Source organism: Tinamus guttatus, unplaced genomic scaffold (genome assembly GCF_059628265.1).
Source record: "Tinamus guttatus ecotype Peru unplaced genomic scaffold, ASM5962826v1 Tinamus_guttatus_pri_ptg000517l, whole genome shotgun sequence".
In the NCBI taxonomy this organism is placed as follows: Eukaryota; Metazoa; Chordata; class Aves; order Tinamiformes; family Tinamidae; genus Tinamus; species Tinamus guttatus.
In genome coordinates this window covers 589446-615128 of record NW_028289051.1, presented here as the reverse complement: position 1 = coordinate 615128, position 25683 = coordinate 589446, and the positions used below count along the sequence as shown (strand labels likewise).

General features: G+C 39.5%; 1 protein-coding gene across 1 annotated transcript in view; it reads left to right on the top strand.

Moving 5' to 3' along the window:
- Nucleotides 1-25683, top strand: part of SKIC3 (SKI3 subunit of superkiller complex) — a 43945-nt gene that overhangs the window by 5972 nt on the left and 12290 nt on the right. The window contains exons 7-30 of the mRNA XM_010213871.2: nt 40-148; nt 995-1135; nt 1846-1947; nt 4652-4785; nt 5473-5559; nt 5647-5750; nt 5856-5982; nt 7053-7232; nt 7973-8097; nt 8552-8805; nt 10084-10186; nt 11057-11233; nt 12252-12396; nt 12572-12650; nt 12739-12800; nt 12925-12981; nt 14042-14110; nt 15067-15141; nt 16830-16971; nt 17963-18056; nt 18700-18777; nt 20000-20124; nt 21004-21127; nt 25259-25477. Of these exons, the coding sequence (XP_010212173.2) occupies nt 40-148; nt 995-1135; nt 1846-1947; nt 4652-4785; nt 5473-5559; nt 5647-5750; nt 5856-5982; nt 7053-7232; nt 7973-8097; nt 8552-8805; nt 10084-10186; nt 11057-11233; nt 12252-12396; nt 12572-12650; nt 12739-12800; nt 12925-12981; nt 14042-14110; nt 15067-15141; nt 16830-16971; nt 17963-18056; nt 18700-18777; nt 20000-20124; nt 21004-21127; nt 25259-25477 (2912 nt within the window). The remainder of the gene's footprint in view (nt 1-39; nt 149-994; nt 1136-1845; nt 1948-4651; nt 4786-5472; nt 5560-5646; nt 5751-5855; nt 5983-7052; nt 7233-7972; nt 8098-8551; nt 8806-10083; nt 10187-11056; nt 11234-12251; nt 12397-12571; nt 12651-12738; nt 12801-12924; nt 12982-14041; nt 14111-15066; nt 15142-16829; nt 16972-17962; nt 18057-18699; nt 18778-19999; nt 20125-21003; nt 21128-25258; nt 25478-25683) is intronic.

Genomic DNA, 25683 nt, shown 5'->3' with positions numbered 1-25683 from the left:
ACATCTGATAATTTACATACATTTTTTTCCCCTTTCAAGTTTCCTCATGAAATAATTAGATTGAAGAAGACCTGTGATGATATGATGGCTTTATATCCTACTGTGAGTTATGCTTTAGAAGTACTTTGCTTGCACTTTATTCAGTCAGGTAAGTAGGATGGTTTTAGATATTTTGGTGCTTAAAATAGCACTTTTTTATAGTTACCGTTATGACCACTTTCAGAAAGTGTCAAATTTTTGTCTGTCAGGGCCCCATGCCAGCATGTTGTTTATTTTTTGTGCTGTATTCTGTCTGATAAGTGTTTTGCTATTTCTTTAGATTTCTAATGAAACTGGCTCTAACATGATGGTGACTCTAACTAAATGTATATATTTAGTTAAATGCAATGCTGGTAATGTGTGAAGTCAAAAAGGACCATCAAATGAGTTTGTTTTAACAGCAGTTAAACTGTTGCTGCAAATCATTGCAGTTGCTCTGAACAAGGACTAATAGAACCAAAGTTGAATGCTAGCGTAAAATACTGGAATCAGTTACAGTTAAGCCAAAATGTTGAACTAGTGGTTTGACAGTAAAACTGTTCAACAAGCTCATCACAGTGATTTGGTAGATAGGTAACACCTATTCTGGAATGAAATTATTTTGGTTTGTTTGCGGCAGAGTGGCTTAGGGCATTTGACTAAGGTAAAAAGCTTAAGGATCGTGTATTAAGGAAGTATGTGTGTAGTAATTTAACGTGATGGATAAAACTTAGATTTTGGACTGTCCATTAGCTTTTGGAGTCAAGGAGTATTTAGGTTACTACCACTTTTTTTTTTCCCTGCTATGCATGTAGTGCTTTTGGAAACAAAAGCAATAGATTTTAAAAGCTTGTTACCTTGAGCTGAAAAGAGAGATGTTATTTTTAAGGGCATCTATTCTTGTAGATGAAGTATTTGTTGGAGACTTTTGTTTTAAATCTTCAGCTCTCCAAAATGTTTCTCTTCCTGAAACTAGGTACTTTCACTGAAGAGGCCCTGCACTATTTTTCTAGACTTTTGGAGATGGACTCAAGTAGTGGTCCAGGCATTATTGGTTCAGGTATAAAATGCCTCCAGGAAAGGAAATATGAAGAGGCTGTTAAGAGCCTTACTGAAGGTAAGTATATAATATGAAATATAGATTCTCCTGCTTGACCAGCAATGGGTCAAGGGAGGGATTTTTGGGAGGGATAATTTGAGGGATTTTTATACTTAAAATACCTTGTCGGTTCTGCTGGGAGTTGCAAAAAGACCCTCTAGTTTGTAAAGGAATACTCAGCTCCTTGACTGGTTTACGATTTAGATGATTGTTAAATGTAGCTTTAGGTATAACTTCTCCAAAGTCCGTTGTTGCTATCTGCTATTACAGTGAGCTCTGTGGTATTTTCATCCTTAAAGTTGCTTAATTAGACTGTTACTGGAAACTATATAGATGAAGCAGTAAAAATGGCAATAACAATTGCATCAAGGAAAGGAGAATTCATCCAGTCAACGTGTTGTTCTTGGGAAGCCACAGGGCCTTCACTGCAGAGCTGCTTCCATCAGGTCAAGGCTAGCCTGTGCTGGTGCATGAGATTATTTCTCCTTAGGTGAAGGACTCTTTCTGTTGAACTTCCTTAGGTTCCTCGAAACTAAGCGTAGCAAAAGCTTATACTTTTCTTCCTTTTACCTTATTTTGGAGGGTGTGTAAGTTGAGAGCAGTTTTAAACTAAGACTCAAAAATTATTAACTGTGGGTCTTATTCTGTTTATCTACTGATAATGTTTTTGATCGTAATACAACATCCACAGCATCTTTGCAGCCCTGAACAGCTTTGTCTTCTCTTAGGTTTACAGAAGACTAACCAGTGTCCCTCAGGATGGTATTATCTGGCACAGGCACAGATAAAAATGCACAGGCACAAAGAAGCTGTCCTGTCCTGCAATCAAGGTAATTGAAAGAGCAAATACAGCGGTACACCACTTGACATAATCAAAACTAAAAAACTGGGCCAAACAGCTGATAGCTGCCTGGGACCACAGGTATAGGTATCAGAAATTTTTGGTCAAAGACTTAGACATCATAGTTAGACTAAGAGACTTCATAGTTAGTCTTACCAAATAAGATTCTAGTCAAATTAATCTTTTTTTAAAAAAAGGTGAGAGGATGTTGCACAGTGCAACATCTTAACAAACTTTACCTTGATAGTAACTTTTCCCCCATGCTAGTTGGCAATGAAGGCAGTCGTTCCGAGCTAGTGATGCTCATCTAATTGGAAAAGAACTGTGATTACTTGATGGTTATAAACAAAAGGTTGGCCAAAGTGTACTCTTTGCTGATAAGGACAAATAGAGTGAAAAGCTTCTCAAGAAAAGCTTGAAGAAGTAAGGTAGGCAGGCCTGGCTTAACAGTCATGGAAAACCATTTAAAACAAGGGGGATGCATTCAAAAAGTGAATTGCTTACTAGAGAGGATTATCTTGTCCGCTATTGAAGCATTGGTGGAAGTTGCTATAAAAGAAATGGGAGGAAGAACAAGAGTTGGATGAGTGTGAAATATTCACATAGGAATCATAAAGGAACATAAAGATGCTGGAGTGCTAACTATTTTATGGTTTTTTTTTTTTTTTTTTGCTTAAATTGTCTTGGTACCCAAAGAAATGGAAGCTACTTAATGCAGCCTTACCTTTTTAACAGGTTCTAGGAGAGGTCTGGGAAACTATAAACTAGAATCTAATGTATTTAATGGATAAATTAGTAAAAACTAAAAGGGTAAAATTTGGAAATTAATGTAAAAATGTTTTTGAGGAGTAGCTTTTATAAACTGAAGTCGCTTTTTAGAACTCCTTGAGGGAGTTTTTAGCAGGTGGATAAGGGGCATGTGATACAGTCTGCTTCTGATTTCTGAGATGTAGTTGGTAAGTTTTACAAGAAAAAGTGGAGTTCTAGCACTGTTATGGGGGTGGGGGGGGTGTTCATTTGTTTTTTCTCTTTTAATAAGTTAAAAGAAAGATCCAGAAAGATCTCCATACCATCTTCACTGGAACCTGTGGTGTTTATCTTTTCCAGTCAGTTATGAACCTGGGATAATAAGGTCACCAGGTCTGCTGGTGATGCAATTGGAGCTGACTAACAAAATTGTAAAAGAAGGTTATTGGAGTAGATGACTAGCTTTTAAAATAGCTGATGAAATTCCAGAGCCATAAATGCAAAGTCATGTGGGTTTTGGAAGGAATGCTCTCATAAAGCTCTACTAGCATCTGCAATAGACAGAGAGGTCATTTTGTTTGGAAATAATACGACTTTTTTTTTTTTCCCCCTGCACACTTAGCAGGAGCTTTTAAAGCAAGTCAAGTGTTAGGAATTATAAGGGAAGGGGTGGTTAGTGAAACAGAACATGAAAGAACAAAGCATTGAGAAATTTTCCTATTTGGTGTATTGTGTGTGCAGTCTTGATACCAACCCACACTATCTCACAGACTGAGGAGTAATGCCAGAAGTAATAGCAAAGGTCGACAGAAGGGTAACAGGATGATCAAAGATCAAAGATATGGGAAGTGCTTAATATCAGAGGAACTAAGTAGCCCAGCAAGTGCTTTTTTCCTGCCCCCACCCCACCTAGAGAAGAAGTTTAAATCTGTGGAATTACAAATGGTGTAAGAAATAAGTAGAATAGAATAAGTAGAGGTCAAAGGTTTTCTTTTCCTATGCAAGGAATAGTATCAAGCAGCTCTGGAAGCTGACAGGCTCAGAACAAACACAATTAAATTTGTCTCTTAAAGCAAAGTGTAGTTAAGCTAGGGGGTACCTTGCTAAAAGATGCGGTGAATGCTGTAAGTTTGAGTTCCAAAGAGTGAGGGGAGAAATTCACAACAGAAAAATCAGACAAGAATTTTTAAGTGGGTAAATAATAATACTGCTTTAGGCACTCACTAATTTGCAAGTTGGTGGAATGTAAGAGAATTTGGAGGAAGTATTTCTATATGCTTGCCTGGGTCTCGCACTGTTTCTAGACATATATATTTAGAGGTGGATTAATAGGATAGATTGAGTGTACCAGGTTAGACAAAAGGTTTTTTTTTTTTTTTTTTTTTTTTTTTTTTGTGAAAATAGTGTTAACTGGGGTTTTTCAGCAAGTACTTGCCTTTGGAGAATGCTGAAGCTCAACTGAAATGTCATTGTTCTCCAAAATGAGCAAGATGACACTTTGTAGAAGTAACCCATGATTTAGTTGCAAGTACAAAGTTAAATCCTTGATGTTAATACTAAGTTTTTTCAATTAAGCTTGAAATGTAGAAGGATTTATTTCTGAAACAAATCCTTTTTATTTATTCTGCTTTTTCTTCAGAGTTTAGATCTGAGAAATGTAGCGTTCCACTTATAGTACTGCAGTGCCTAGAAAACATCCAGCTTCTCTTATATGTATGAGAACACCTTTATAAATTTGATGGAAGTTTTGAAATTACATGTGTAGAAAACTTACAAAGCAGTTTTTTTAAAAATAAGGTGGAAAGACCAAATAAAGAATCAACTCTAACTGGTGCTCCCTTAGACTTACAATTTTTTAAATCAAAAATTTTAAAGTATTGGGAACAGTGATCCTCTTTATTGTTCCTTTTTCATTTTTACTTGATGAAACTTTGTCTTGCCAACAGCTCTCAAAACTCTTGGACCTCTTGGGAGTTCTGGTCTTGAGCAGAAAAACCTTATTCTTCAGTTGAAAGCAGAGGCTCTGATTAAAATAGCTAATGCTGATGCTGCAGAAGAGGCCATTAATGCACTTGAACAGGTATTTTCATTGATGTAAACATTGTTTTACAAAAACATACTCTTGGCTTTGTGCACTAAAAACCCAAACTGCATTTCTTACCCCTCCTTTCTGCTTTCTGTAATACTTGGACTGCTCCTTACCATTACTTACCTTGCCTTCCTTACTCCTTACTGCAGAGAAAGCAGTCTTTTTTTATTTTTTTCCCCTCTTTCAGGCGGTGCTATAATTTTTTTTTTGAAGCTGTCATTTTTGATTTTGTCCTGTCTTGCTCAAATGTTCCTGGGTACTTGCTAGCTGTGTGGCTTGTGTTTATTTTTGAAATATCGTTATAATGCTATTCCTGTCCTCTGTGTACTTTTTGAAAAGGAAGAGCGAACTGCTTGAAGATTTGCTGGGAAAGGTTTAGCAGAGGCTGCTTCTCTTGCTCCGTGTTCCCCTCTGTTACGCTGCATGAGTTAGTGTATGCACTTACTGTTTAGACTTCTGCAGCTTTGTCCTTGCTCTCTGTGCTCTGCTACTTATTTTCCAGCAAAAAACCTTCTCGGCAGTCTGCTCTTTAAATTTAAATGGTGATTTTCTTTTTTCTTTTTTCTTTTTTTTTTTTTCCTCCTGTCGTTACTGTCATGCAATATGTATGCTTTGAATACCTTTGAGTCCTTAATCTGGAAAGAGAATAATTTGATTGTGTCCGTTTTGGTTTTCTAGATTGTGGATGTGGGCAGTGATCCAGTGCTCTTAGCTTTCAGAGGCCAGGCTTATCTAAACAAAGGCTTAATGGAAGAAGCTTCAAAGGTTTGTATAGTGTTGTAGAATATAAGCATCGTAGAACGTTCAAATTTCATATGGAAATAACCAGGGAAGAATAATATCCTTTTGCAGATTTCACACGAGCTGCTGTTGTCCCACCCTGATCTGGCTGAGGCCCATGCTCTTGAGGGTTTCATCCACTATTCCCAAAAGAACTATAAAGAGGCAGAAAGAAGGTACTGTATTTGATTCTGTAATGGGGATATGTGGTGGAAAATAGAATATGGTGTGGTTCAGTTTATGTTAGTTTATCTGATCTGGCATTTGTTTCTTCTATTCAGTTTTCAAAATGCTATTGAAAGAAAGGATGAAATTGCAGAGTATCATCAGTACCTGGGTCTCACGTACTGGTTCATGAATGATGAGACAAAAAAAGACAAGGGAAAAACCCTGACACACTTCTTGAAGGTAAAAGCTTCTTCAGCTATTCATGCAGAATTAACATTTTCCTGTATCAGAAGCTGATGTAGAAAATTCACTGCCTGGAGTGAGAGGCCACTTGCTCGGTCTGCTTAATCAGTCCTCTGGATTCTGTAAACTGGGAAGTTCAGCTATGCAAAGAGTCTTCCTGCTTCTTTCTTCCTTTCGCCTCATTGACTTAGCTTTTGAGGTACTCAAATGTAGTGGCCGTTCTCTTGATCTGTTTTCTCTAGGAGTGTAGAGTCAAGGCCTGTAGGTGTCCAGCCTAGAACTTTGAAAGCATCTTAAAAAGGGGAATCCAAAATACCAAGTGAGAAAGGGAAAGGAGAAGGGAAAGGGAATGGTGTTAAAAGTTTCAAAGTTTATCCAAGGAAATAAGTCTGAAAAAATATATTGATTCATATGTTTATCTTTTGGGTATTTCAGTGTGACTTTTTCTCTGCACGTAGATAAGAATATCAACAGAAAAAATGTAGTTTGACATCATTATTGGCAACTGACAAGTACACAAAGCGTAAATGTAGAGACTGCAAATTTCCTTCACAACTTGGTCATAGCTTTTTTGACATCCCATCACCTACTGTTTCCATTTCTGTAAAAACAGCTCTGAACAGTGTATTTGAAGTGAAAAGCACTTTAATTCCAAACCGTTTTATGTGAGCCTTTTCATTTTTGTCGAAGTTGTTCTACTGCTTGACAGTTGAGGGTTTCTGTGGTATAAGCTGATCTGCCAAGTTGATCACCCTTTTGGGGTGGGGAGGGGGAAAAAGATCTTAAAAGATACTGTGTAGTGTTATATAGTAAGGAACTGCTTGTTACCGACACACAGTACTTCATGTACTTTGTTAATAATGCTTGGTGTTGTGAAGTGTGGCATTTTCTGCAGTCATTTAAATCTCCTTCTTAGAAATATTTGAACTTCTCCTGTAACACATAGAATATTTAAACTTTGCTTTAATAACTTGATAAGCAGGGACTGTACATGTAATTATCACTGGATTTCTATTTGTAGTCCTTCAAAATGCACTGTTGAATTATGTTCCTATTATTCCTTATAGGCTGCAAAATTGGACAGCTACTTGGGAAGTGTCTTTTGCTGTTTAGGTAACTACTACAGAGATGTTGCTGGAGACAAAAGTAGAGCTCGTGGCTGCTATAAAAAGGCTTTTGAACTAGATGGAACCGATGAAGAATCGGGATCTGCAGCTGTAGACTTGAGTGTGGAACTCGAAGACATGGTATTGTACATAGTTTTGGATTACTGATGTTTTGGGTTTCTGTTAGTCTGTTTTTCAGAAGAATCAATTCAGGCTTCTCCTGTATTTCAGAACAGAATCAGAAACCTGGTGTTTCCCATTGTTTTTGTAGCTGGACTACTTCAATTTTATGCCTCAATTTTGAGTTATAGCTCTGTGGGGAGAAGGGTGGAGCAGTAAAGTATAACACTGTAGCAATTTAAAGTGCTACTTAGATGGAAGGACTTTTCAGCAGAGAACTTGTAGAGACAGTACCTTTTCTTTTCATGTGTGTCTTGTGCCACTTCTTTTCTCCTTCCATTCCTCCTTTGAGGAGGAAGAACCTAAAAAGTCATGAGAACTTTTCAAAATTTCTTAATATTTTATATACCCTGTATAAAAAGGATTGTTGGCTTTATGATGATACAAAGGGGGGAAAAAAAAAAAAGACCTATACTTTGACAGACTGCTGGAGCATCTAGAGAGTCAGATTATCTGACTTGCTGCAAGGGCTTGTACCCTTCTCTAGTTAAAAATTCTCTCTACAAACTTTGCAAGAAGCTACTGTCTACTTGTTAAAGACATTTTTAGATGTGATCATTTCCTCCTTTACTCTGCCACTCAGCCTGCCAGCTTTAAAAAAAGCCTCTAACATTTTTTCATTATAGTAACTAACGGATTAGACAGGGTAATGATTTAGTGGATTAGAAATATAACCTGGTGTTTTTTGGGTGCTTTGTTAGGACACTGCTTTGTCAATCTTGAATGAGGTAACAGAAAAAGCAAGTACTGGGACAGCAAAATGGGCCTGGCTTCGTCGTGGACTCTACTACCTGAGAACTGGTCAGCCATCACAAGCCGTGGTTGAGTAAGAGAAGTAGTAGTTTAAAGAATTTCCTATAAATGCTAGTAAAATAGTTTTTGATCTTAGCAGGTTTTGAAAATAAATTAACTAATTATAATCTGGTCTTACCAAACAATAGGAAATGAGCAAGCTGGGTTTGTCTCTAGTTCCAGAATTAGCACAATGTAGTTTCTTCATGATGACAGTGTTCAGTGCTAACAAGCCTGGTGACAGCTTTAGCATAGACAAGCACAGTATAGCACTGAAGAATGAACCAAAATTAGGTACAGAGTCTAGACTTTCATAGTGTGCGCTATGAAGATGAAAATGGTACTGGATCTTTTTTAAAAGCTCTCTATAGTTGTACGTGTCTATTTCTGTGGCCTGAGAATACCTGATGCGAAGAACAATTATTCTTTTAATTATTGTAAATAGTAGTGCATTATATTTAAATGATTTTATATCTTGACGTCTTCAGTTTGCAGGCAGCTGTCAGAGCTGATCCAAAGGATGCTAACTGCTGGGAATCTCTAGGGGAGGCCTACCTGAGCAGAGGTAGCTATATGACAGCTCTGAAATCCTTCACAAAGGCCGGTGAGCTGGACCCAGAGCTCGTGTACAGCGTTTACAAAACTGCAGCAATCAAACAGATCCAGGGCAAATACAAAGAGGCTATATCTACCTATCAACAAATCTTAAAAAAGACAAAAGATTACATGCCTGCACTGAAAGGTAACACATCTGTATTTGAAAGTGTTAACTCCTTTCTCCCTCCTCGCAGTGTAGTGCTTCAGTCTTGTTAAGAGGTTGAGATGTATTGAGGTTTGCCTGCGTGGTTTGGGATATGTAGAGTACTATGTGTTACTTGAGCAAAAAAAAAAAAAAAAAAAAAAGTAAAAAGTAAAAAAAAAAAAAAAAAAAAAGTGTAGTAACCTGCAAGATATGAAGAGCTTTTAAAATCCTGATACGTGGGAGTGATTTTTTCTTTCAAATAAGTACAGAAAGTAATTATTCCTATGCAAATGGTAGAGGTTTTTAAGATACAAAGTGGAACTAGCTAAAGATGCTGTAGTTCCACTTAAGTATACGATTCGATACGCAATGAGCAAGGCTGCAGTTTCTAAAAGATGGTCTGTGCTCGTGTTCTGCTTGCTCTTGACTGTGCAGTCTTCCCCTTGTTTCTCTAACCCTGCGGATTCAGACCTTCCTGTTAGCTTCTTCGAGTCACTAAAAACAGCAGTAACCTATCCTGGATAGGAGTGTCACCGATGTAGGGGTGTCATATGTAGTTGGAACAAGGTGGAATAGGGGATACGGCCTTCTTGTTTATGTTGATCCATGATCCTCTCAATATGTAATAGTGGGAGCATATAACATTTTGATAGCCGATGAACAACTGTTCTGTTCACGTTCTTTATGCCACTTAATCTTCTGTCATTCTCACTGTGTATGTGCATCTCACTAATTCTGTATTGTAGTTGCTTCTTGTACAGAAGCTGTATCCTTTTTATAGGTGTGGATTTTTAAGTTATGAAGTGTTCTTTTATTGTGCAAAAGACCTTTGTCTTTTGGATAAATGTCAGATAGTTATTGCAAAACTGAAACAGAAGTGTTGGGTTAGTGTTGCCCAAGTAAAAGCTTCTCATCTACAAAAGCTACTGATAGTTTTTCCCCTACTTTCTCCTCTTGGAATATGCCAGACTAAAGTGGTGTGGCAAAAATCCATGATAGAGCTGGAGAGAATTGCAGGTAGGTAGATTTACTGATTTTTTTCAGCCAGGAAGGCATCAGTTGAGGGCAGTAGCAGTTTACAAAGGAGTTGTCTAGCAGAGTGCATACATATATTTCTAGTCTGTAGGTGTTGGTGGATGTTGCTATTTCTCTAGTGAAGTGCTTAGAGAGGACGTAAACACATTCCATCAAGTGTGTTGCCTATACTATCCCCCTCCCCACCCAGGTCCCTGTGAATTTCTTCTGTTATATTTCATAGAGGTGTTTGTTTGTTTGCAGGACTTGGTGAGTGCTATTTCATGTTGGCAAAATCAGCCCTTGATGAGTATTTTGATGGGAAGGCCATGGATTACCTAGAGCTGGCTCTTGAGTTTTCTACCAGGTTAGTATTACATATTAAAATATTTAATTCCCAGTGGGTTTGTGGGCTGGAAGGCAGAAGAGTCTAATGTTAGGGAACTTTCACTTAAACTTTAAATCAAATAGTCTAAGCCTTTAATCAAGAAATAAGCATGTGTTTGCTGAAAATGGCATGAATGCTGCATTGTGGACTTAGATTGCTTGAATGAATGGTGGTTGCAGAATTGTGCATGTTTTTTTTTTTTTTTTTTGTCTTCCATTTGAAAATACTGAGTCTTTTGATTATAGCATAAGTGTGTAATCACACACACATTTCTCTGCTGCTCTCATGCTTTATGTTTGAGATCGGACTGGTGGGGAGGGTGTCCTACCAGAACTGATGGAAGAGAGGAGGTTGTTTCATCTCTGTTACAATCTTATTCTTTCTTTTTCAGACAGGATTGCTGTAGTACCTTAAGCTAAACTGTGGCATAGCTGTTCCTTTAGGAGAGGCCTCCTTCAAGCCTCTGAAAATTGCTTATGTCTGTAATAAATATGATGATGCTTTGAAATGCAATTGTGGGTGTAGTTCTTTGATATACTGCTAAATAATGGCTAATTTTCAGAGCTGACTTTTGGTCTCGAAGTTGAGAGACATTGGCATGTTGTAGTCTCTCTATCTCTCTTGGTCTCTGTCTCTTTCTTTCCCTATGTTTTAAGGTATTTTTGACTTCTTAAAATTGCAACATAAATAGGAAGAATACTAAATTCAGATATCAAATAGCTTATTGATTAATTAAATTTGAAATTGAGCCATTCTTTAAAGGTATGAACTTTATTTCAGAAAAGAGTATTGCAATGTCTGAACATTGCAATATTTTGTATGCATTTGCTTAAAATTACTAATTTACAGGGCAACAAAGTGCCATCCTGATATGTCTTCCCTCTGGAAACTGCTTGGAGATATATGTACTAGTGTGCACGTTTTTTCACCAACCAAAGTGAAAATTCAAGTTCTAGGATCCCTTCTTGGTGAAAATGCAGACAAACAGGTCCTGCAGAAAAGCGAGCTGCTCATCCTGGGAGGAAGGTAGGAATGTTTGTTCTCAAGCACTTCTAACCAGTTGCGCCCACTACTGGGGTCTTAAGTATCCTAGACTAGAAGAAGCAGAAGGAAACATGCTCTCCCCACCTGCAGATTTGAGTGAAGATTTGGAGTGGATGGATAGGGCCTCACACTTCTTCCAAATCACATCACTAGTTTCAGGGTGTGTTTCTAGGGTTGCCACTGTGTTTTTAGCACCAGCTCTGCTCCTTGCCCCTGTCTGCAGAGTATGCCTGCATTCTGTCTGGCATTCAGTGAATTGTACCCTTTTAAATGGAGAAGTTGCAGTAGATGCTAACTAATTCTCTCAGAGCTATCACATGCAAGGTGATACTCTTAAGCTTTCTTATAAAAATGTCATCAATTCTAGCCCTACATCCTGGATCTAGATTACATCAGAAGTTCTTTGTTCCTGGCCCTGGAAGCTCATGTCAATAGAATATATTTATAGGATTCTTGTAGCCCCTTCTGTGGGTCCCTCTGAGCTTTGTGCAGTTGGTTGTGTAAACTGAGATAGAGAAGAAAAACAGCTTTGTAAACCTCTACCATGACATGATAACCTCTTGATCAATTGCTGAGGTTGCTTTCCAGAGGACTGCATCAAATAACAAACTTCCTAGGTGAAATCTGATTAACTCCTGAATGACTGAAAAGGCATATGTAGTGATTGTTTTAATTGGAAGCATACATACTACACCTAATATAGTTTGGATATATTATATGTCTGTGGCTTTACAACTGGTGGGCAGTGCAGACTGTCTTGAGGTCAGAGTAGATTCTGTAAAGGAAACTGTTTGAATTAAACCACCACCAACAACAACAAAAAATGTGTTTGATAACTTTCAGTCCTGCACCGTTTGTAATTGTCCAGTTGTCACTGACTTTCTGTTCTTGTCTATTTTTTGTTTGTATTTATATATGTTTACTTGATTTATGTGTTTTTTTCAGTTTTCTGCTCATGAAGAGGCTATGAATAATGCTTCTCTGATTCACGTTTCTGTAGGTGTTACGGCAGAGCTTTAAAACTGACGCCTTTGCCTAGCATATGGTGTGATCTAGGAATAAATTATTATAGACAAGCAGAGCACCTAACAGCAGTGGGCGCTGATGTGAACGAGACCAATGAACTGTTAGAGAAATCCTTACAGGTATTCCCTTATGTGTGTTTATGTAAGTATATATGTCTATAAAATTTAAACTGGTTCTGATGCCTTTTTGCCTAGTCTTTGTCCTTAGTAGAAGCTAAGTCTCTGCATAAGCAAGTGCTTGAAGTCGTAATTTTTGCTCTCCCACTGATGTAATTCACACTTGATTCTCTTCTAGTGTATTAAAAAATCTGTGAGGCTTGACAGCAAAAATCATCTTTACTGGAATGCACTTGGTGTAGTTGCTTCCTGTAGTGGTAAGTCTTCAGCGTCCTAATTTAGAAGGCAAGTTGATTAATGCTGTTCGTGAAACTCAGTTATATCTAGCTCTTCTGTCTTTTCCAGCTATTGAAAATTATGCTCTTGCTCAACATTCGTTTATCAAATCTGTTCAGGCTGAGCAAAACGTAAGTGCTGTAGGCAGTTACCATCTGTTTCAAGTGGGCATTTAAAACTGCTTTTCCTCTGCTACAGAGTTATTTTTGAATATAGCAATAATACGTTGATTTAAACTTTATTTCTTCTGTCTAGAATGTTGTTGCCTGGACCAACTTGGGAGTTTTGTATCTAGTAACTGAAAACATTGAGGTAACTCCCTTTCTCCCTTTTCTCATCTTCCCCCCACTTTTTTTTTTTTTTAAGGGAGTATGTAGAAGCAGAAGTATGGGCACACAGTGACAATATGCTTCTCAGTTTCAAGAAACATGCCTCCTTTGTACTAAATAAAGTGTGCAGCTGTACCATGCCTGAGTTGTATAGATGAGTTAAATGTTTGTTTTGGAGTAGATGAGATTGAGTAATCTTCTCATAAATTATTGAAGTTGATTTTTTAAATCAATTTATGAAATATAAGAACTGTTTCAATGAATGGATAAGTAGCTAGTCAAGGCAATATACACCAAGTTTGTGAATTCTTTTGTTGTCAATCACAAGTAAACTGAACTTAATTATCTAGGTTTCCCACAGGTAGCTAGTTTCTGCTTATCAACATATCTTAATATTTGCTACAGTTTATTTAAACTTCAGAATTTCTCTGGAGAAAAATTACAGCATAGTTAAATGAAGTCTAGACCTGCTCAGAATTAGAGAACTCCTTTTGAGATTGTTTGATGTGAGAAGTGTGGTGATCAGACTGAGAATTATTTTTAAGAAAAATAATTTGATCCTACAGATTACTTACCTCTAAGGCCATTTATGCTAAGACTTTGCTGACCTTGTGCTGCTTTGAGGGAAGAACTCTGACCATATGCAAGCCAGAGCAAAACACATCACTTGCAGGTGGTAAATCAGCTTAACAACTTTGAAAAGATGTCTGTTTATCTGTTTTCATGGAAGAGTTTTCCAAAATTGAAGCCTGGCTTTAAAATGCTAGCTGTTCTAAGAATTAATTTGGCGTATTAAGTGATTTTATTGTTATGAGAAGAAGTGGATTTGGAAGGAATTCTAGTCTTATAAAGACCTTTTCAGTTAGACTAAGCTTCTTTAATTTTCCTGGTTTGTGCGTTATTTGGTATGGCACAGTAGATATTTTTAGCAATTACCTAATTTTGTCCGTAAAAACCATTACTACATATCCATAACTGTGTATACTCAACCATGCCCTCTTACCATGCCAGACAGTTCAACAGAATTATCTTTGATTCTACAGCAAGCTCATGAAGCCTTCAAGATAGCCCAGTCTCTGGAGCCTTCTTACTTACAGTGCTGGATAGGGCAGGTAAGACATGAGGAAATCATGAAACTGTGCACCAAAAATAGTTGTTAGATAAGGTAGAGAGGATTTAAACTGCATCTTAATTATTCTTTATTGACACTAAAAATTAAATGGAAATTTTTGCAGAGGAGTTCTTTCTTCAGGTGGTGGATTAGACCCTGGGTTTCTATAGTGCCGTGTAGAGAAAGCAACTGAAAGCTCAGATGGCTTTGTATAGTGATTTTGTGTGGCTGATGATGTTGTGAAGCTGTGTAAGAAACTAGCTAGTATAAAAACACTGTTCTGTGCTCTGAAGCTTTGTTTTGAGCTTTCTCAACGAAGCACTATCTTAATAGTTACTTCAGAAACATCCGCTGTATCATAAACTCACTATTTGGCCCTGCTTTACCCTGCTCAGTAAGAAGTAAAACAGTAAGTCTGCAATGTACCTGGTGCAAAATCAGTTCTTATAGGTCCTTTTTTCCCCCACCACTGTAGATTGGAAAATATCTTATGGATATCTAGGCCATCTGTAATCTGACAATGATTAGTAGAAATACCCTGTGATTTGTGTTTTGTCATCGCCACACATGCCCTTTGTAATCCCGTATTGCTGATCTGCTAATATCTGCTTGAAACTGTATTCTAGGGAGGAACTAGCACAGTCACATGCCAAAACTCAACTCCTAACAGATATTGTTAAAGACTTTTATTAACGTAAGAAAGAAAACCTTTGTTTTAAAGAATGTTAAGCAGTAGCAGAAGAGCTTAAATTTCAAGTATTGATGCAGTGCAGACTGCTTGTGCTCACTTTGATGTTGTTCATTTTATTCTTTAAAACAATATGTTATTTGGAGGGCACGAGAAAAGAAAATGCCTCTGTGTGTACTTAAGCTGTATTTAAAGTGATGTATTCTGAATTTCTTTTCAATGTCATATTTTTGAAGTATTTGATCACACCAACTCTTAATTCTCTGTAGGCTCTTATTGCAGAGAAAGTAGGCAGCTATGATACGATGGATCTCTTCAGGCACACAACTGAACTTAATATGCATGTAAGTACAATAGTTGTCTTGTCATTAAGATTATACATACCTCACTAATCTCTCTACTCAGGTGACTTTTTTTTAATAGGCATATACTGAATGACAGAACAGTTAGGACCTTGTCTGAATTTCATAATGTTGTCTCTGGCCTACTTTGTCACCGCAAAGCAAGCAGTTATTTTAATGAATGCTTTGATTTCAATACTATGAGAAATCTGCTTCACAAGTGATAAGAACTCATTGTTGATGTTCCACAGAACTAGACTGAAATCAAATGCATAAATTACAACCGCCCCAAGAGAGAGCTAAGATACTGTCAGTACCATGAGTGCGAAGAAAAAGTGGATAAATCTTACTTTATTTTATAATTCTTCTGTCATCCTTCCAGTAGTGCAGTGGGAATCCTCTTGCCCAAATAGCAAGTTGTAGCAACTGTGCTGCTAGTAGTTCCATTTAGTGTTCTTACATAAATAACACTAAATGGACAGTGGACAGTGGATTGTCCACTGTCAGCGGACAGCGATGTGGATTGAGGACTGGCTGGATGACAGAGCCCAGAGGGTGGCAATAAATGGGGCCGAGTCTGGTTGGAGACCGCTGGCCAGTGGTGTCCCACAGTGGTCAGTACTGGGCCCGGTGCTCTTCTACTTGTTCATCAGTGACTTGGACGAGGGCACAGAGGGCACCCTCAGCAAGTTTGCAGATGACACCAAACTGGGAGGAGTGGCCGACACTCCTGAGGGCTGCACTGCCTTTCAGAGAGACCTGGACAGGATGGAGAGGTGGACAGAGATGAACCTCATGAGGTTCAACAAGGACAAGTGCAGGGTCCTGCATGTGGGGAGGAGTAACCCCAGGCACCAGTGCAGATTAGGGGTTGAGCTCATGGAAAGTGGCCCTACAGAGAGGGATTTGGGAGTCCTGGTTGACAACAAGTTACCCATGAGTTGGCGCTGCCCTCGTGGCCAAGAAGGCCAATGGGCTCCTGGCTGCATCAGGAGGAGCAGTGCCAGCAGGTCGAGGGAGGGGATCCTGCCCCTCTACTCAGCTCTGGAGAGGCCCCACCAGCAGTATTGTGTGCAGTTCTGGGCTCCCCAGTACAAGAGGGACATGGAGCTTCTAGGGAGGGTCCAGCATAGAGCCATGAAAAGGATTAAGGGATGGGAGCATCTATCATATGAGGAAAGACTGAGCGAGCAGGGCCTGTTCAGTCTGGTGAAGACAAGACTGAGAGGAGATTTGATCAACATGTTCAAGTACCTGAGGGGTGATTGTGGGAAGGATGGGGCCAGGCTCTTCTCTGTGGTGGCCAGTGACAGGAACGAGGGGTAACAGGTGTAAGTTGAAGCATAGGAAGTTTAATCTCCATATGAGGAGGAACTTCTTTACTGTGAGGGTGGCAGCCCTGGAACAGGCTGCCCAGAGAGGTTGTGGAGTCTCCTTCTCTGGAGATCTTCCAAACCTGCCTGGATGCCACCCTGTGCCCCGTGCTCTAGGTGTCCCTGCTGGAGCAGAGGGGTTGGACTAGATGATCTCTAGAGGTCCCTTCCAACCTCAACCGTTCTGTGATTCTGTAAAAGAAAGCACTGACTGATTTTTAACTGAGGCTCTATCTTAAAAATTGCAATAACAATTCTGTTCTTTTCAGGTATTTCACTGTTTTAATGACTCCTGTTTTTGTTTGTCTGTTTCTTGAGGCTGAGGGAGCAAAAGGCTATGCCCACTGGGTGTGCTCAACCCTGCAGGATAAAAGCAACAGAAACACTGAGCTGTACTTGTACAACATCGTTCAAATGAATGCTATTCCAACTGCCCAGGTAGCCTTGGGCAAATATACAGGTAGGTAGCTTCAATGCTTCACTGTACTATTGAAAACCTGACTGAGCTTCCTTCAGAATGAATGAATGCATCTGGACTATTTCTGGCAGAGAGTGATCTGAGGGTTGGGGAGAGGCTTTTGAAGTGTAAAATCATCAACCAAGTTAGGGTTAATAGACCACTCATTCTTATCATCATCCTGAGATGATATAGCGATATGAGTCCAGTCTTCCTGCTCCCATTCTTTCCCTAGATCTTGTTTCAAGGCTGAGCAAAACAAGGACCAAAATCTTGTTGTGTTTGTCACCAAATATTTGTTAACAGATTTTCTTTGGTTGTACCTGTATGGATAGGCATAGATACATGACAACTCCTCTATCCTTATGCCATGCTATTTGGCCATAAGTCTGTTCCTTGTTGCTGAATAACTTAATTAACTGACACACCCTGTTGTGTTCATGTTCTGCTCTTACTGGAGCTTTTCTTAAGAGGCTGTGCTGGCTTGTTCTTGAACAGATTGCAAAACGGGTCTGTCTGACCCTTTCTAGTGTGGGGAGAGCTCTTGGAAGCCTGGAGTGAGATTACAGCTAACAAATCTTATGTGCTTACAGTTTATTTTGGAAAGCTTGTGAAGGTTCTACTCTTTTTTTTTTTTTTTTTTTTTTACTAGAATGAATAAAAGCTGGAGAGTTTATAATTTCATTCAGAAAAACCTAAGCTACTGCAGGCTGAGCAAAAATGTACAGAACCTGTCAAGGACATCTGTGTCATAGTATCCGAAGCACTTTTGAGCTGGCCTAACAATGTGTTTTTTTTTTTTTTTTTTTTTTTTTTCCGCATTTAACTGTGCGAAATGCTCCTCTCAGTTGCACTGGAATCATTTTGATAAGTGCTTTGTGTGTTTGTTTACATATACACTGTCGCATCGGTGTAGCAACATTTTATTTTTCTAATGCTTTTTCACAGCTCTTTCTGATCATGTTCTCCTATACCATCAATTCTACTTTTCTAGAAAGAAATCCAGATGATGCATCTGCTTTCACAATGCTTGGCTTTTTGAATGAGCATCTACATCTAAAAAGGCAGGCAATGGAAGCTTATGAGAGGTAAACTGTATACTCTGAAATGTTTCTTAATAGAAACTTCTGCATTGCTTTTTCTGGGTACCAGCTGAAAAGCTTGAAAGTTTTTCTTTTTCTTTACTTCTGAATTTAGAAAATAAAGTTTATTACTTCCTAGTTAACTGTAATATGAGGGGGTTATGAGAATGTAGTTATGTGTGAATGCAGAATATGAGAATTGGAGGAGTAAAGGTGTCCCAAGGCAGAGTGTCTTTCTTACCAATATATTAGGTCAATTCACTATACTGAGTTTAAGGTTTTTGTTTGTGTGTTTTCTAAACCTATCCTTGAAATAATCTTGAATTAATTGATGGGAAATGTTTTAATGGACCCTCTGTTTTGTTTTGTTTGTTTTAGTTTCTGCTTCTGCCTCATTTGCATTTAGATTGATGGATTTTGTTTTTTATTTTCTCCTCTCTCCCTTTCAGATAATAGGAGGAGGTGGTGAGGGAAATAGTGCTTGTTGAACATGTTTGCTGATGCATTAAAACTTTATAAAATGCACCCTGTGCCTAATTAGTGCAGTAAGACTTCTGCACAACACATTTCTGTTCTGCTTTGAGAACAAATGTCAAAATATGTGTGTTATAGTCATATGGTAGTTATTCATAATTGCATTTATTTCAAGGGCAGCTGCATTGCTGAAAAACTCTGAAGATACAGAAAGCTATAACATAGCAATGCAAAACTATGGCAGATGCCTGTGGTAAGTGTTATTATTTCAACTCCTGATTTCCTGTTGCTTTGGATGTAGAACATGCAGTGGTGTAAAACATGGGTGAAGCTGAAAGATGAAAGATATCCCCGGAAAGGAATATAATAACCAACTATTTTAAACTATAGACAATTTTTAACTTTATAGGTGCTCCAGAAACTTGTAGCATATATCATAAAAATAAATTTCAAGGGATTGCTTTATCTCTTTCCAGCTTATAACAGATTCTCTTTACCCCCAGTTTGGTCGTTAAATGCCTTAACTTAGTCTCCGTACAAAGTAGTGGTTTTATGGTCTCCAGAAAAGTGAACTTTTGTTTTTATGGTCTCCACCTTTTAGATATGGATCTGAACGCAGTTCGTCTTAATGTGTGTCAAGTGGTTTCTTCAACCTTGATCTGCAGTCTCTTTAACTTGCTGTTTGAGTGTTTTTTGACCAGTATATCCTGAAGCTTATATTGTTGGGCTATGTTACCTTTCTTCTGAAGAGTGCAGTTTACTTGAAGTTCTAAGGTTTTTTCACAGTGTTCTTCTAGTCCTGATGAAACACAGGGTCACAAATCTAATTAGATAAAGATTTCAGGCTGCTCTTTGATATGACTCAAGTTCTGCTAATTAGATTTTGTCAGTTGTCTAAAGAATATCCATATATGGTTAGCTTCTGGTACACTACACCTGTGTCCTCTAGGATGAGATCATCCAGAAATAGACTTTTAATTTTAAGGAGGATTTTAGAAGCAGTTTTTCAGTTTCCCGTAGTCTCAGATGCAGGCTGTATGCATGAGGATTCCTGTGTGCTACTTAAGTGTAAAGCTCCAGTTACTAATGGTTTTTAAAAAACACAATCCTGTACAAGACGACAATGGTTGTCTTGGAACAAGAAGGTGTGCATCCCTACTTTGATTTGCCTTTTTTATGCTTTCTATTTTACTTCCTTTTTTCCCACTCCATCCTCACTTTGGTGTGTGGATCAAGTGACATCATTACGTATGGGAGGGATTTCTTCACTCTTCATGCAACAGATAGGAAGGGTAGTTGGCTGAGGAGGAGGAGGGTGGGGAATACTGCACATCCTTGTCCTGGTCTTACTTTTTTCCATGTGTCTGCATACAGCTGCTGTTGGAAGCAGAATACCAGACCAAATGGACAACTTGTCTGGGTCATAGCAGCTGTTGCTACATCCTTCCTTGCAGTGACCCTTTTTGTTTTTGCAGTGCCATTGGGGAGTGTGATAAGGCTATTGAAGTTTACACATCAGTACCCCTAACTGAGTTTGATGCCATTGTGGGAATAGCACTAGCCTACTTCAAGAAGGGACTCTTGCAAGAAAGTATTAAAGGTAAGTGTCTACCTAATTTGAGGCACCATGGGGCACTTTGTAAGATTAGTATTACCAAATTTCTTTTGTCTAATCAACAATGTTGTAGCTCAGCTCACTGCGCTCTCTGTCCTTAATGCAACAGTAGAGTTAAAGCAACTTCCATGGTTATTTGAACCATTAGACTAAGTAGGGTGCTAGAACTATTCTAACGTACTAAAGGAAGCAGAGTTTGTTTAATTTTTTAATTTCTGCCCCTTGAACTGTTGCATTCTAAGCTTCCTTTGGTCTCAAATGAACTGGCTTTCCTGGAAAAATCAGCTTTAGGTAGGAGAATAATGTGTTATATCTCTCATGATTGAGTGCTTTGAACAAGTGATATATTGTGTTCTGTATTGTGCTATATTGTTGCTAAGATTTGAGGCTTACAGAAGGCATACTGAATTGTCAATGCATAAGCTTAAGCAGGCCCTGTGGAGCAGCCAGAGCTCAGCATTTTAAATAATCCCCAGTTTGTAACTGAAATACAGTTTCCTAAGTAAACTATCACAAGAGCATTCTTAAATGTTGTTCTTTTTATTCTTCTAGACATCCCTATATTGATTTTTCAAATTCATTTCCATCTGCTACATCTTAAACGTCTCCCAGTCATTGAACAACCTTTTAAGCTTGGCATTTTCTAAAACATGGTGGCTCCCCGAGCTTTAAGTCAAGTGTTTTTTTCTCTTCTGACTATGATTTGAGATGTCCTTGAGGTGTGAAAATTCACAAAATCTGAAATCAGTGCTGCTCTGTGCATGCGTTCCTTTAATAACATGCCTTTCCAGAGGCTCTATAAGCATTGTATATATACATATTTTTTTCATTCTATTTGAATTCTGAATCTTGATGTTTTACCAGCCTATGAGAAAGCACTGTCTATTGCTGAATCTGAACAAGATAAAGCCCACATCCTGACTGCCTTGGCAATAATAGAGTATAAACAGAACAAAGTGGATGCTGCAAAGACACTGCTATTTAAATGGTGAGTGGAGGGAATAATAATGAGCGTATAATGCTTGATTGTACTGCTAAGTCCTTGAAACTGCTTTTTTATTGGAGTCTCAGGTGAATGTTTTGTACTGTCAGGTAGGAACAGGAGTGGATACAGTGTTCCCTAAAGGCTGTTAATGCTAGCGGCCCCATTTCTGAGGTCCTCTGTGTTCCTCTGTGTTAAGAAAGCACCATGCAGTGGAAGGACTGGTAGGGCAGGGAGTTTGGTGTCTAATTTATCTGCGTAGTAGCTCTAATTGGCTTGCCGTAAAGATGATCTTAACTTGTCCTACTCATTAGGAAATACTCTTTTTTTTTTTAATTGCAAGAAATCTAAATGGCTAGGAAAAACAAATTAAGTTTAAATAGTCAGAAATTCCCAGAAAACAAATGTACTCCAGGCGTCATGGACAAGTGCTGATAGATTTGCCATGGAGGAAAGGAGACCCTTTTTAGCTGTTCATATGGATCATGAATGCCTTTGTCTTCAGATCTCTGGAGACTGAAAAACTCCTGTCTTGTCTCTTTTTTTCTGCTAGCTGTGAATTAAGAACTAATATTTCAGCCTCTCAGGGCAAATATCTGTCAATACAGAACTTCAGTGCTGACTGTACTGTCTCTATCTTGCCAACAGATTCCCAAAGTTGCTGAAATAGTGAAGGTCCATGACCTAGTATGGTCTAACTCCTGTGTAACTGATGATTAACTAGCGAGCTGATATTTCCTCCATCCTATTAGTCACTGCAGAGTTCTATTTTTATTATAAACTTCAACAATAAGAACTTCCTACATGATGTTAGTCACTTAGGTTTAAAGGGGAAAACATGGTAAATGCTCTGAAAAATAACACTAAGCAAATCTATCCAGACTTGGATGCAAAGTGCAGTGTTGCAAAAGTATGCAGTGGGGTTTCAGGAGTAAGAAAAATGAACTGTACCCTCTGTTCATGCAGATAATGGAATTTATGGTCCAGGTGGTCTAAAGGGGCTTAAGGAAGACATTGTACAAGGAGCTTCCTTTGGCACTTTCTGTTGGCCATCTTGGCGCAGGGTTTTGGTGATGACTGTCTTTACAGCTAATACAATAGAATAACTACTTATCATGGGAGGTGTGTGCCTTTGCATCGTACAAGAGACTCAGTGCTGGCCAATCAAGCGTGCGTTTAACAACTCTTGGGGTTTTTTTCATCCTAGGAACTGGAAAACCAAGTGTAGAACAAGACGTTTGCATTTTTGCCTTTATTTGAAGCCAAAAGTTAATAATTAGGTGCTTGAAAAGGAACCTCATATGACTTATCCAATAAAAGAAGCTAGGTAGCACTGATGTCTGTAATTATTTATTGGACATGGCGGCTACTTAACTTTAAGTAACAACTGTTGCTGAGCACTGTTTCATTATTTGCCTTCTTAAAAGTGGTTTTGCAATTTACTATTGACAATTGAATTACCTTGAGTGTAAGAATACCTTCAATTAGCACATCAGTTAGGATCCTTGTTTCTGGTTATTTCATGCTGAGCTTGGTCTTTGCCTTCACCAGAGTTGAAGTTCAAGGGATTACCCTGAGTTAGACTAATCCACCTCTACCCGCATAATTTACCAAACCCTATCTCGTGGTTCTTCCATAGAGCTTTGAATAATATTGATATAAGCTAAAGGGCCTCTCATAGTGAAGGGAACACTGATTCGTTTTAATTGAAGCTGTACTCAAGCTACCTCTGAGCTGTAACAAATTGTGATTACAAACAAGGCTTATTTTCTACGAACAGCCTAATTGAAAGAGTGGCTCTGTAGAAGAGGCTCCTTTATGACTGGACTTCTGTTGTGAAGCTGTAAACAAGAACACTGTGACTTGGGTCAGAGAGCCCCTAAGGAAACTCAATACCCACAAATCCATGGGCCTGATGGGATGCACCCCCAGAGTGCTGCGGGAGCTGGCAGATGCCATAGCTAAGCCGCTCTCCATCATCTTTGAAAGATCCTGGAGAACGGGGGAGGTGCTGGAGGACTGGAAGGAGGCCAATGTCACACCAGTCTTCAAAAAAGGCAAGAAGGAGGACCCAGGCAACTACAGGCTGGTCAGCCTCACCTCCGTCCCCGGAAAAGTGATGGAACGGCTCATACTGGCCGTTGTCTCCAGGCACATGGAGGACAAGAAGGCGCTCAAGAGTAGTCAGCATGGATTCACCAAGGGGAAATCAGGCTTGACTAACCTGATAGCCTTGTATGATGGAGTGACCGGCTGGATAGATGAGGGGAGAGCGGTGGATGTCGTCTATCTCGACTTCACCAAGGCTTTTGATACTGTCCCTCACAACATCCTCCTGGGCAAGCTCTGGAAGTGTGGGATAGATGAGTGGACAGTGAGATGGATTAGGAACTGGCTGGATGGCAGAGCTCAGAGGGTGGTGATCAGCGGTGCAGAGTCTAGTTGGAGACCTGTAGCTAGCGGTGTCCCCCAGGGGTCAGTCCTTGGTCCTGGCCTGTTCAATTTATTCATCAATGACCTGGATGAAGGCACAGAGTGCTCCCTCAGCAAGTTTGCTGATGATACCAAACTGGGAGGAGTAACTGATACCCCAGAGGGCTGCGCTGCCATCCAGAGGGATCTGGACAGACTGGACAACTGGGTGGTGAAAAAACTCATGCAATTCAACAAGGCCAAGTGCAAGGTCCTGCAGCTGGGGAGGAATAACCCCAGACACCAGCACAGGCTGGGGACTGACCTTCTGGAGAGCAGCTCTGCAGAGAGGGACCTGGGTGTCATGGTGGATGACAAGTTGACCTTGAGGCAGCAGTGTGCACTTGTGGCCAAGAAGGCCAATGGGATCCTGGGGTGCATTAAGAAGAGCCTCTCCAGCAGGTCGAGGGAGGTGATCCTGCCCCTCTACTCAGCCCTGGTGAGGCCACATCTGGAGTATTGTGTCCAGTTCTGGGCTCCACAGTACAAGAGGGATGTGGAGCTGCTGGAGAGAGTCCAGCGCAGGGCTATGAGGATGATCAGGGGCCTGGAACATCTGCCCTATGAGGAGAGGCTGAGAGAGCTGGGCCTGTTCAGCCTGGAGAAGAGAAGGCTGAGAGGGGACCTGATCAGTGTCTATAAGTACCTCAAGGGAGGCAGTGAGGAGGATGGTGCTGGCCTCTTTTCACTGGTGAGCACCAACAGAACTAGAGGTAATGGCCACAAACCGAAGCACCAAAAGTTCCACAGGAACTTAAGGAAAAATTTCTTACCAGTGAGGGTGCCAGAGCACTGGAACAGGCTGCCCAGAGAGGTTGTGGAGTCTCCTTCTCTGGAGATCTTCAAAACCCGCCTGGACGCAGTCCTGTGCCACGTGCTCTAGGTGACCCTGTGTGTGCAGGGGGGTTGGACTAGATGACCTCTAGAGGTCCTTCCAACCTTAAGCATTCTATGATTCTAACTAATTTGGCCTTAGTTAGCACTGCAGACTTCTTTTTTTTTTTTTAAGAAAAAAAAAAAAGAAAGAAAGGTATTAGATGTTTTGTGATTGTTCTATCTATGATTACTTCCTAAGGGCAGCTAGTGTGTCATTCTTCTCAAATATTTGTAGTTTGTAAGCTTGAGTGCTGAAATGCTGCATAACTGTTGCTCGCTCTCTTACTTAAGACCTCAAGAATACTAACCTAGCTTGATCCAGCATCCTGTGCTAAGAGACCATTAATTCAGCATATCCTAACTGTTGGTAAGTTAGGACTTCACACTCAGACTGCAAGCCAGACAAGAGAGGGTGGGACACCAATGAAGAGAGACACTTTATAAAGGGCTATCCAGGATAAGTTTATTATCTTGGGGATAATAATCTACCTGATGGGGAACCCTGGCACCCTTGTAGAGGGGTTGCTGATGGGAGCCTGCTGCAGGCACAGGTTGGAAACACGGGGTGGACACCCAGCCAGCAGGACTCAGCTCACTTTTATCCCAGTGGCTCCTGAAGTCTACTGGAACTATTTCCTCCTCTTGGCCATGCTAACCTTGAGAAACTACTACTATCCAGGAAGGTGCTGTTGATAAAGCAGAATATACAGGCTACGTAGCAAATTCTGTAACATTGAGTTTAATTTGTGCTGCCCTATGGACCATCTGCATTCTTCCCTGTTTCCACAGCTCATTAAAGGAACCCAATGCAGAAAGTCTGAAGGCTCTGTGCACTTTAGGACTGGTGCAGCAGGATGCTACACTTGCAACAGCAGCACTAAAGGAATTACTGAAGCATGTCAAAGGGGAAAACAGCGTTTACGAGAAGTGCCTTTTTACTGCTGCTGTTTATGCATTGCAAGGTAGAAATGTGGGTGTCCAGAGACAAGTCTCCAAAGCAATTCATAGGTCTGTATTCTGTCTTTTAAAATTCTTATAAATGTGTGTGTTTTTAATGTTAGTAATAAGCAAACCTCTGCTTATTTGTAGCATGCTTGAAAAATGAAGTTGTATTGATTTATGGAGTCAAGTTTCTCAAGTATTGTGGCCTGTTTAGGGTTTTCTGTTTCTAGTTTCAATGCTTCTTAAAAAATGCTTTTCTCAAACTTACTTAA